Source organism: Procambarus clarkii, chromosome 13 (assembly GCF_040958095.1).
Source record: "Procambarus clarkii isolate CNS0578487 chromosome 13, FALCON_Pclarkii_2.0, whole genome shotgun sequence".
Classification (NCBI taxonomy): Eukaryota; Metazoa; Arthropoda; class Malacostraca; order Decapoda; family Cambaridae; genus Procambarus; species Procambarus clarkii.
Window position 1 is genome coordinate 22823658 of NC_091162.1, and position 12324 is coordinate 22835981.

The 12324-nt window shown below is 51.2% G+C and overlaps 1 protein-coding gene across 5 annotated transcripts in view; it reads left to right on the forward strand.

Moving 5' to 3' along the window:
* anchor (integral membrane protein GPR155 homolog anchor) overlaps positions 1-12324 on the forward strand; it is a 152115-nt gene that overhangs the window by 96320 nt on the left and 43471 nt on the right. For all 5 annotated transcript variants that reach the window (XM_045740773.2, XM_045740776.2, XM_045740775.2 and 2 more), the window contains one exon: positions 9637-9802. In XM_045740773.2, the coding sequence (XP_045596729.2) occupies positions 9637-9802 (166 nt within the window). The remainder of the gene's footprint in view (positions 1-9636; positions 9803-12324) is intronic.

The following is a 12324-nucleotide window of genomic DNA, read 5'->3' on the forward strand; positions in this document are numbered from 1 at the left end:
AGCCCCGGACCTACCGCGCCGGCTGCCAAGCTTCAGTTCGTTCGCTAATGTCAACCGGGATTGACGCTTCTCTGGCCTCAGTTTCCTAGGCGGTGTTTGCCTTGTGTGGCGTTCACTGCCGTGTGTTGTGGTGTGCGGTGGCCAGGAGTACTTCATCAGTGCCGGGGCTGCATGTGCTTAGTGGCTGCCTTCCCTAAGCGCCCTGTGAGTACTGCCCTTGCGTAACAGGGTTATCTTCCCTGGGGCGTTCGGGAACCATTCCCGTAGAGGTTCTTGCTGCTCGGCATTTGCCTCGCCCTTGGGGCCAGCTGGGGCTTGGGGCCCTTGTTTGGCCCTGGGTAGGGATTGGTATTGTGCTGGTTAGGGCGTCAAGGTGTTGCGCAGCCTGCCACCTAAGCGGCGGCCGGTTTCTGTTGCCTCTGGAGACGGTGTACTTTTGCGGGGTTTTTCTTTTGTTTTTCATTTTCTTGCCTGGTGGGGGTCTGCCTAAGGTGGTTATAGTTCCACTGGTAGTGTTTGGCGGCCCTCTGCTAGGCCCCCGTGCTTGTACACGTCTCAGGGGTTTTCAGTGCTATAATCTACCCTCTTGTTATGTTTGGGTTTCTTAACCGGTTAGCAACACCTTGCCCGGGCTTCCCGTAGTTGTTACCCTACGGGCCCTGGAAACCCCTGTCTGGGCTCGGGGGACCATTGAATGTGTCTTCCGGGTTCCAACCCGTCTTGTACGGGATCGTTGGTTGCTGTTCCCTTGTCTCCGGGTGACAGTCGCCAATTTTACCTCCGTCATGCTGCCTGTTGGGTCACTGACACCTTGACCCGGAGTCTTACGAGTGATTCTCTGCTTGTTCTCCAGTACTCTCCTGATGTTATTACTGTTCAGAGTACGGCGGCATCCATGTTGCAAGCAAGGTTAGGTTGCTGCAACATGCTAGGTTGGTTTCCCTCTCGAATGCCCCGTGGCCGCCCCGTTTGGTTAGGTGCTGCTCGCCCCTTTCTCTCCATGTTCCCGGCTCCGGACCGTCTGCGGGTTTCGGGGTCGGGGCGGGGTTTAGTTGCGGCAGAGACTCGGGCGGTTTTCGGGGGCTGCCCCGTTCGGGTGGGGGACGGAGGTTTGAGCCTGTGCCTCCTGCCAAGGCTTCTGGGTCTTACCAGCGGCCCTTTCTTGTTGCCTTTCCCATGGGCTCTTGCTTTTCTTTAAGGGCGGAGGGCTTGGAGGACGGCTCTGCCCCGGGGCCTCTGTTGTTGGTTCCCGGGGCTGTGGGGGTTGCCTGCTAGCAGTTCTGGGGCGGTTTTGCCCCTTCAGGGGTTTTTCTGCTGTTGGGCGGCGTTTTTCGCCCTTCCAGTCTGCTAGCTTCCCACATTTGCTGGCGTGTTTTTGTGTATTTAGCGTCAGTCACAGCCCCTGCTGGTGGCCATTTTCGTCTGCCGGTTTCACGGCGTGGCCACCAGGGCGGCGTTGCGGTTTGTTTACATGCGTCTGGGTGTGCGAGCGAGCGTCTCTGGTGAGTTTTCAAAAAATTTTCAGGGTTTTTGTTCTCCTGTTGTCGTTTCTTTGTTTTTCTGGTGTTTTCTTGCCGTTGCCTGTTCCTCTGGGAACGTTTGGGTGTTGATTTTGGGTCTGAGCCTATGGGTTTAGGCTCAGTGCCCCTGGCTGCTATGCTTGCTCCCACACCTTGCGCCTCGGTTTTCAGTCTGTTGGGACCGTTTTCCCAGGGCGTTCTGCTGGGGTCTGTGCTTTGCCTTTTAGTGGTGTTCTCCGCCGGCAAATGTGGTGGTTTGGGCTCCCCCTGGTTCGATTCTGGGTTCCTTTGGGTTCCTTGGTTTCGTTCTGGAGGTTTCTTCCTCTTGGGCCCCCTTTTGTGGGTTCAGGGGACTTTGTTTCCTCGTGTGACCCGGTTCTGCCTTTTGGGGTTCCGGGGTCTTCCTGGCTTGCAGACTGAGCTTTTTGGGTCTTGGCACATGTTGTGGTTGTGCTGGGACTTTGTGGTTTTGCTGTCGAGGTGGGCCTTTTGATGCAGTTTTGTGCCTTTTGCCTGGCCGGTGTAGTGCTCTCTGCCACTAGTCGGCGGCTTGTGCTTTTACAATATATGTCCTCACCTAGTTGTGCTTGTGGGGGTTGAGCTCTGGCTCCTTGGTCCTGCCTCTCAACCGTCCATCAACAGGTGTATCGGATCCTGTGCCTCTTGGGCTCTGTCATGTCTACATGTGACATTGTATGGGGGTCAGCCTCGTTACTTGTGTGAGGAGTCGCCACATTACTTCCTAGTGCTTTCCCGTTCCCATTCTGACACACACACACACAAAAAAAAAAAAAAAAAAAAAAAAATCTGTGGCTCTTTTGGGTACTCAGTTTCCACCTGTGTCCCCTAGTGCGTGTGTCCCTTGTGTTACATAGCCTGTCCTTATCACCCCTGTCGATTCCCTTGGGTGTCTTGAATGTGGTGATCAGGTCTCCCCTCACTTCATCTTCCAGCGAAGTGTGGTTTCGTTCCCGTTGTCTCCTCATGACTTCGGTAGTGTACTTTTTCTTTCTGAAGGGGTTCTGTTCCCTTCTCTGTTGACTGGGCGCTGGGGGAGCAGCTTGCTCTGTTGCCTCTCGCTTGGTCCCGCTGTTGGTGGGCGCTTTGGGTTGTCTTCCGGCCTCTGCTGGCGTCGGAGGACGGCTTCTCCCCCTTGGGGGAGGTTCAGAGCTGGCGGGGTGGGCTTCTTCCCCTGCGCTTCATCATTTCCTCTTCGTGGGTGCGTGGGGCGTGGTCGATCCGCCCCATCCTTCTGGGCTTCCCGTCTGCTCTTTGCAGTCATGAGCTTTTCCAGTCTGCAGTTCTTCTGGACTACTTCAGTCTGCGCCCTGGATCCTCTGCCCTCCTCGGAGGACTGTTGTCTCCTGTTCGGATTCTGTTAGGGCCTGGTGCATGGATGGTGGACCTGGACCTCCAGGTCACTTCTTGGCACGTTCCTCTCCAGTTTTTCTGGGGCTAGCACGGTTGGTAATTACCTATGTGTACTTACCTAAGTGTAGTTACAGGATGTGAGCTACTCTCGTGGTGTCCCGTCTTCCCAGCACTTTGTCTTATAATGCTTTGATTATAATTGTCATATTGTCATATAATGATTGTCATATGTCATAATATGTCTTCATATGATTGTCATATAATGCTTTGGTGGTGGGGCTTCAGGTTTGCTGTTTTTATTGCCTTCCCTATTTTGTAAAGGGCACTTTGTATACTCTTTGCATCTTTACCGGATCTTCGTGCCCTGTCTGCGTCTGAGATTCGGTGTCTGGCCTACCTCGACGACTGGCTGGAGTGGGCTCCCAGTCAGTCCGCTTGTCTGCTCGCCAGGGGATGGTTCTTTCCAGATCGCTGGGTTTGGTTTCCTGGTGATCTGGAGGTTTTACCTTCTGTTTCCGTCCCGGGTTCGGACCTGGGTCTTGTTTCAGGCTCTTGGGCCCCTCATTGTCTTCCCTCCAGAAGTGTTACTGCGGCTGTGGTCCCGCCTTTGGCTGTTCAGGAGGGGGTCCCGGGTTGCTCAGCGGTTGCTTGGGCGGTTGTGCGGGAGTCTGCACTTCGGCGTGCTTGTCTGCCCACGGAGTCGGGTTTGGCTCCGGCGTCGGTTGGTTCCTACGGAGACTCCCCTTCCGCCTCTTGCATTCCTTGGGTTCCTCTGGGGATCTGGTGTTGGTGCTGCGTCACCAGCTTCCTCTTTGGGGTTTTCGGGGTTCCGTGCCTTGGCACCTCCCCGAGCCTTCGCTCGATGTGTTCACGGACGGGTCGTCTCTCGGCTGGGGCTTTGTGACCAGTGCTCACCAGGTCGGCCGAGGTTGATGGAGTCTGTCTGTCCGTCGGGCTCACAGCCCGGTTCAGGTGTTCATGGCTGTCTGGTTTGCGCTTCGGAGGATTTGGGTCACTAGGTACTCTACCATTCAGCTCTGTTTGGCCTGTTCTCTGGTGGTTCTTGCCGGAACCGCAGGGGGTTTGGTTAACCATGTGGTTCGTGTCCAGGGTGTGTCCTGCGTCCTGGTGGACAGCTGTCTCGGTTCATTCCTCTTCGTGGGTTGGCCAGTCGTCGCCGATTCGTTTTGTTGGCTCTGTTGGGCTTATGGACTCCTGGCCATGGACGTCTTCGGGTCGGCGTGGTCTAGGCGTCGCCCGTTTTGTGGCGCCCTTCCCACCTGCGAGGACTTCACGGTGGAGGCTTCGGCAGGCCTGGTCGAGGTGGGGGGTACCTGTCCCTCTTCTCCCGGTCCAGCTGTTGCTTCGGGTTCTGGCTCGGTTGCAGCCCTTTCCCACGAGAACAGTCCTTATGGTTCTATGGTGGCCGGCCCGGCCTTCTTTTCAGACGCTGCTTGATAGGTGTCCGTTCCCGGGGCGTTTTTCCTGAGGCTTCGCCTCTTTCAGCAGGCCGAATCGGTCCTGTCCGTGACTGGTTCGGCCTTCTCTTTGGCACTTCGCGTCTGGTATTTTGACGCAGGTATCACCATCTCTATGGTGTTCAGGTGGCTTTGTTGACGGTGTCCCACCTGCGAGCTTCGTCTTGGAGACAGTATGACGTTTCTTACGTTTTCTCGCGTTTGTTTCCCCTCCGGCCTGCTCATGAGTCGCCTGAGCCATCCTGGTCCTTGTTCAGGGTGCCTTCTTCTCTTCCCCTCAGTTTGTGGTAGCCCCTTCGGTTTGTTTCCTCCTCTTTGGTACTGGTGGTAGCTTTATTGGTGTGCAGCCTTTCTCTGTCCTGGCGACGGTCGAGACGGCTGCTTTCCGGAGGGGTTCTTGGGGTATTGGTACTTGTTTGGTTTGGCCGGGGGGTGTGTCCTGTGTTGTCCGGTTGTGCTTTTTGCTGTTGTCGGCGTACCGTGCCTGGGGATGCGCTGTGGTTGATCCGGTTCCTTCGTTCCCTGTTTTCAGGGCTCGGGTCTCCCAGGTCGTCCGCAGTGTTTTCCTTCTTCCTGCGGTCTGTCTTTGCGCCCGTGCTGTTCAGACGTTTGCAGCATTTGCTGCTGTGTTGGTGACGTCTCGGGCTCGTTTCAGGCGCAGGGATTTGGGGGTCGCACAGGTTTTTGGCCGCCCATCCATATGTGCGTCTGTTCTTGGGCGTTCTTGTTGCCTTGGGTCGCAGGTTTGCGACCGGTTGTCTTGGCTTTGCGTTGCAGAGTTTGTGGCGGCCGCCTCCCGGGTTAGCCCTTTCTTTTCCTTCTCTTTGGGTATGAAGCTCCAGGGAGCCGTAGGGGCTCCCCACAGAAAACCAGCGTTGAATGTAATGAAACGCCATTTTCTGGGTGAGCCCCGGAGGCTCCCTGGAAACCCTCCCTCCCACCGGTCGGCGGTTTTTTCGCGTTGGTTGAAGCTTAGCTTCCGAACTGGAGCTTGGCAGCCGGCGCGGTAGGTCCGGGGCTCCCCCCTCCCCCTCCCGGGGTGGGGAGGGCTGCGCGGACGATCGGCGCGGCAGTAAAGTGTGATGTTTGCTTGTTTGCTTGTTTCCTTGGGATTGTAGGGAGTTTTCTACCTCTCTGTTCGGTTTTTGTTGTAGTTTCTTACCATGTGGGGTTTGTTTTGTTACGCCTACCTTTCTGGGTGCCTAACCCCGGTCGATGGCAGATAAGGAAAACCCCCAACCATATGGGGTTTTCCAGGGCCATTGCTCCCTGAAACCTCTCTGAAGGGGCCAGGTTCTGGCGCTGGTCCCTGGTAGGTCTGAACTTAGCTAATGTCCCGGTCTAACATAACATACATTAGCCCGATAAGCTCCAGGGAGCCTCCGGGGCTCACCCAGAAAATGGCGTTTCATTACATTCAACGCTGGTTTTTTATAAAGAAATTAGACGAAAATAAAGCTGGTGACACCAAATCAAGTCGACGATCCAAGCGCCGGTTAGGTTAGGTTAGGTTAGGTTTGGTTAGGTTTGGTTAGGTTTGGTTAGGTTTGGTTAGGTTTGGTTAGGTTTGGTTAGGTTTGGTTAGGTTTGGTTAGGTTTGGTTAGGTTTGGTTAGGTTAGGTTAGGTTTGGTTAGGTTAGGTTAGGTTAGGTTAGGTTAAGTTAGGTTAGGTTAAGTTAGGTTAGGTTAGGTTTGGCTAGGTTTGATTAGGTTAGGTTGGGTTAGGTCAACCTAACCTATCATATAATTTTTTTTTTTTTTTGAGATATATACAAGAGTTGTTACATTCTTGTACAGCCACTAGTACGCGTAGCGTTTCGGGCAGGTCCCTGGAATACGATCCCCTGCCACGAAGAATCGTTTTTTCATCCAAGTACACATTTTACTGTTGCGTTAAACAGAGGCTACAGTTAAGGAATTGCGCCCAGTAAATCCTCCCCGGCCAGGATACGAACCCATGACATAGCGCTCGCGGAACGCCAGGCGAGTGTCTTACCACTACACCACGGAGACTGCTTATTCATTACTAACGTTTTGCCAGGAAGCTTTGTGAAGCTTGTGGTAGCTTGTGGTAATTAGACGGACCTGGTGCAAAGGTTTGCTACAAAATGGCTTCCAGAACTGAAAAACAAGAGTTATGAAGAGGAAGCTAGAGGCGTTAAATATGCCAAAACTATAAAAAAGAACAAAGAGAGACGATATGATCAGCACTTGCAAAATAATGACTGGAATTGACTAAATTAACAAAGAGGCATTCCTGAAACTGACAACCTCAAGAACAAGAAGAACAAAATAAAATAAAAATGTTAAAGTTTTCTTTTGTAATGAGAGTGGTGGACAGTTAGAACAATTTAAGTGACTGTTACAACTCTGGGTCCAGTGTTGCCTGTGACAGATGGACCCAGGATTGTATGGCATTGTTTACATATAGATGATGTAGGGATCCTTCGTATGTAAAAATACATACCTATGTATGTATTATTATTGTGACAGGCCCTAAATATGGTGAGAATATTGTAATAAGTACAGTATTAAATGATAAGACTAGTTAGGTTTGGGAGTAAGAAAGGAATATATTTGTGTATATCTGTGAGGAGCCCTTTCGGCTTCCTGGAGCTATCAGACTGATATACTGTATGCTATACAGTATTAGTCTGGGGCATCGGTCAATGGACTTTTGCCTACTGGGGCCATGAGCCTAGAACCTGACTACCCCCATCAGAGAAGCACAGGGAGCAATGGCCTATAGAAACCCCCATGTCGGTTGGGAGCATTCCATGTCTGCCATCGACCGGGGTTAGGCACCCAGAAAGGTAGGCATAACAAAACCCTTTCTGGTAAGAAATTGTAACCAAAGATCAAGCAGACAGACACAATTCCCCCCCCCCCCCACCCAAAAAAAAAAAACATGGAAACAATCAAGCAAGCAAACTGTCATTCACTGCCACCGTGCCGCTTGTCCATACAGCCCTCCCAAGGGGGAGGGGGTAGACTCCTCCATTCTTCGTGTCTGGTCTTCTTGACACAGGTATATCACCACTTGTATGGTGTTCAGGTGGCTTCGTTGATGGTGTTCCACCTGCGAGCTTTGTTTCGGCAACAGTCGAGAAGTTTCCTGGCATTCTTTCCTCTCTCTTTATAGGTTGTCTTCTATTTCTGTTCGGGTTGTTTTGTCCTTTCTTTCTTGGCCTTTTCAGGATCATCATTTGATTCCAAATACTGTCACCTCATCGTGCAGTGCTGGCAGAGCCGCTCCAGCTTGCATTTGGGGTGGATGTCACTTCAGCCCCGTTTTGCAAGCTTTTTCATGCTTTGTTTCACCTCTGGCCTGCTCCTGTGCTGCCTGAGCCGTCCTGATCCTTGGACCGGTTTGTGGTGGCCCCTTCGGTTCAGGATTGTTTTTCCATGGCTCTATTTCTGTTGGCATTGGCCTCTGCTTGATACCTGCTTGATGGGGTTCTAGGAGTTCTTCTACTCCCCAAGCCCGACTTGAGGCCAGGCTTGACTTGTGAGAGTTGTAAGAGAGAGTTGCGAAAGCTCACCCATTCGTTCCCCTACTGGGGGACGAATGGGTGAGCTTCATGCTCTTCTCCAGTGCAAAGGTTTCTGCTCTTTTGATCCTGGTGGTCGGTTTGTTCGGTTGCAGCCGTCTCTTCTTTTTGGGCAAAGAACGAGACGGCGGCCTTCCAGAGGGATCCATAGGTCATTGATGTGTGGATGGTCAGGCCGGGGGTGCATCATGTGTTGTGTCCGGTTGCGACTCTTCACCGTTTTTTACGTGCCGCAGCTTCTGTAGCCGGGGACGCTCTTTGTGTTAATCCGGTTTCCCTCGTTCCCCTGTTCCAGGGCTTGGGTCTCCCAGGTCATCCGCAGGGTTATCAAGTCTAGCCAGCCTGCGGTCTACCCTCGTGCCCAGGATGTCCGTACATTTGCTGCTTTGGCTGCCATGTTTGGCAACATGTGTTGGGCTGACATTTGGGCGCAGGGGTTTTGGAGGACGAACAGGGTCCTGGCCGTTCGTTATATGGTCAATATTCCTGGTTCCGGTCGTTCGTGTGTGGTTTTTGGTCACAGGTTGCAGCCAGTTTTCTCGACTTCGAGTTAATGTGTGCATGGCTGCAGCCTCCCGGGTATGTCCCTCTTTTACTTGTCCTTGGTTAGGGAGGGATTTGCTCCAGGGAGCCAAGGGAGCTCATCACAGAAAACCAGCATTGAGTGTTGAAACACTATTTTCTGGGTGAGCCCGGAGGCTCCCTGGCAGCCTCCTTCCCTTCGGTCAGAGGAAAGAGGGAGGAAAGGGCTGCTGGGCAAGCAGCGCTGCTGCTGTGGTGAATGACGTTTGCTTGTTTGTTTCCATATGTTTTTGAGGGAGTTCTGTCTCTGTTCGGTCTTCGTTTGCAATTTCATACCAGTTGGGGTTTGTTTTGTTATGCCAACCTTTCTGGGTGCCTAACCTCAGTTTGGCAGACCTGGAATACTCTCAAATACATAGGGGGTTTCTATAGGCCATTTCTTCCTGTGCCTCTCTGAGGGGGCCAGGTTTTGGCTCGTGGTCCCAGGTAGGCAGAACTGCATTGACTGATGCCCCAGACTAATATAATGAATATCAGTCCGATAGCTCCAGGGAGCCAATGATGCTCGCCCAGTAAATGGAGTTTCATTACATTCATACAGGCTGGCTCTTACCCGGGATGGCGGGCGATTGCATCCTTGCTAAACGTAAGAGCATTTTGATGATCCTAGCTAGATAGTTACACTGTGAAAATATTTTGTGTAGTGAATTTTAAAACTAAGATGTTACATTTATACTTAGAATTGAATGGGGGTAATTAAATATTGAATTAGAGAATAAGAAAATGGTTCCTGTACGATCAGTCGATAAAGCCAGGCAACCAGCCGCATGGCAGTGAGCTCGCTCTCTTGTGTGCTGGACTTTGGGCTGTTGGATGTAATGGCTGGGCGTTCCACTCCTCCTCCTCCTGTAAGTTCTCTAGGTTTTTACTGAGTTAAGGACCCTCTTGATTTTAGTGCCACCCTTCTGTTTTGTGTACCTTGCCAGGGTACACTGGCAAGTGTAACCTTGCCTGTGTACCCTGGCCATAACCTGGAGTTCCAAGTAACTAGATCCAAGTACTGGACAGAGCATGTGTCTCATATAATTATACTTATTTTGGTTAAGTTAAAGTGTCCTTTGAGAAATTGTAGGCGTTACCAATTCAATAATTATATAATACTGTGAATGATTTCCACAATTTTGTCTTCTCCAGGCTGCTTCTGCCACTTACCACACGCCTGATTGTTGGTCTCCTCCACCCTGGTAAAGATGCCAACGAGACAGCCGACTATAGCAACTATGGCTTCCTCTATGGCACTTTCCCCACAGCTCCAGGAGTCTTCGTGTTTGCTTCCCAGTATAATGTTGCAGTTGACCTCGTAAGCTACTCTATAAGATGTTTGAACTCATCTTGCCAAAACCACACGTTACTGTACTTGTAATGCAACTGTTTAATCTTCAATCTCATTATTATATAATATTTTTATTTTTAAGCCATTACATCATTGTCTCATTAAACTAAAATATTCATTCAAAATTTCTTAAGACACCCTCATTTTGCTGTAAATTATTTATCAAACCTATTTTTTTCTGCACTCCACACTTCTTGTTTTGCTTGTCTCCTTTGCTAAGTCAGAGTTAAACACTCTTGACCACAAGAGTGAGTTTGTGTGCTTACAGTAACTTTTTAGAAAGTTACTGTAAGAGCCCACTAATCTGGGCCCCTTTAATCTGGACCTTTCGGTAATGTGGCCAAAACAGAGTCCGAGTTTTTGTTTGCCAAGCTGCACCAAACTTGGACAGGAATCTGGGTTACTGGGTGTTTTGGCCGGGTTACTGGGTGTTTTGGCCGGGTTACTGGGTGTTTTGGCCGGGTTACTGGGTGTTTTGGCCGGGTTACTGGGTGTTTTGGCCGGGTTACTGGGTGTTTTGGCCGGGTTACTGGGTGTTTTGGCCGGGTTACTGAACAATGCTCACCAGAATGGGAAGCTGGGGATTTGAGGATTTATTTAGGATGTTGGGCCAGAGTTCATAGACTGGTGAGAAAGTTGCCCATCATATGATAGGCTGAAATTAAAATTTTGTTCAGTCCAGAGTGTGAGAAATATTAGGGTATGATTTGTAACTTTTTTAATATGACTCCAATCACATTTTTAATGATATTCATAGATATATAGTATACAATATTACAAAAAACAGCTGATGCCTTGGAAAAACTATTTAGGATATTTTAGACAAAAATTTCTGGCTCTATTCATTTCCAGTTACAACAGTTTTCTGGGGGAGCCCTGTCGGCTCCCCGGAGCTATCCAGGCTGATTTGCACCTACAGTATTAGCTTTCTGGCATCAGTCTAAGTGCATGGAGTTCTTGCCTACTGAGGACCATGAGCCAGAACCTGGCCCCCCTCAGAAAGGCACAAGGAGCACTAGCCTATAGAAACCCCTGTGTGGTAATGGCCTATAGAAACCCCTAGTGTGGTTAAGAGCATTCTATGTCTGCCATCGACCGGGTCTGGCACCCAGAATGGTAGGCACTCCCAAAACAAACCCCTATTCTGGTAAAAATATGGCTACCAAAAGCCGAATAAGTGGACAGGACTTCCCTAAACAAAATTTAGCAAATGAGCATGACGTTACCACGTTGCCACGCTGCTGTCTGCACAACCCCCTTTCCGGGAGGGGGAAGGGGAAGCCCCAGACCCTCGCACCAGCGATCCAACCGGCAGTTCTTGGCTGATGTGATACTGGCAGGTCATGTGCCTCTGGCTCCTGCTTGGGTTTCAGTTTCTGTGCCTTGTGGCATGGTCTGTCTCTACAGGTGATGTATGAGCCAGGAGTAATATTCTACGGTACTTGGGTTGCATGCGCCAAGGGTTTCTTTTCCTAGGTGCCTAGTGAGTACTGCCCTTGGGGCTTGGGGCCACCATCCACAAGTCACCTTGGGATCTACCTTAGCTAATTTTCACCTCTTATAGCGTCTGGCCCTGTTCCACCTGGGTACGTTGTCCTCTTGTGGGGTTTTTCTTTTGTTTTTGTTTTCCTGCCTGGTGGGGGGGGGTCTGTCTTTGGTTGGTTGCCCCCTTTCTATAATTGGGGGTCTTTCTATATACATATGTGTTCTTGGTGGTACCCCCTGCTAGGTCTCCGTGAGTGGACACGTCCCGGGGTTCAGCTTTTAGAAGTTTGCATTGGTAGTTTGGGAGCCAGTTTGCAGTACCCTGCTTGGGCTTCCCTTAGCGTGATACCAAGGCTAAGGGCTCTGGGAAACCTTGCGGGGGCTCCGTGGTCCGATGGATGCGATCCTTGAGTTCCCTCTCGCTTCGTACGAGGTTGGTGGTTGCTCTGTCCCCTTGTCTCAGGGTGACAATCACCGGTTGTGCCTCTGCCATGCTGCCTGTCGGGTCAGTGATTCTTTTGATCCGGAGTTGTGCAACATTTGTTCTTTGTACGTGCTTCAGTTCACCCAAGCTACTGATTATGATATGAGGGTGCAGGCAGCAGAGGCATTGCATGCTTGGTTTAGGTTGCTACAACACAATACAGTAGGTTCGTTGCTTCCCCAGATGACCCGAAATTGCCCTGGTTTGGTTATAGGGACCCCAGACTTGGGGGGATGGAAGTCGCTTAGACTTTTGTCCTATCCACCCCCTCCTTATCCTTCCCCCCCCCCCCTTCCCTTGCTTCCGGCTCCAAAACGTCTGAGGGTTTCGGAGCCACCCTTCTGTCGGGGCAGGGTTTAGTTGGTTTTGAAACTTGGGCGGTCTCTGGGGAGTCCCCTTCTGAGGTGACGGCGGAGACATTCAAGCCTGGTCCTCCTGCCGAAGCTTCTGGGTCTGACCAGTGGGCCCCCTTCGTTCCTGCTTTTTCGGCTGCTCCTGCCTTTAGAGGCAGGGGGGTTTG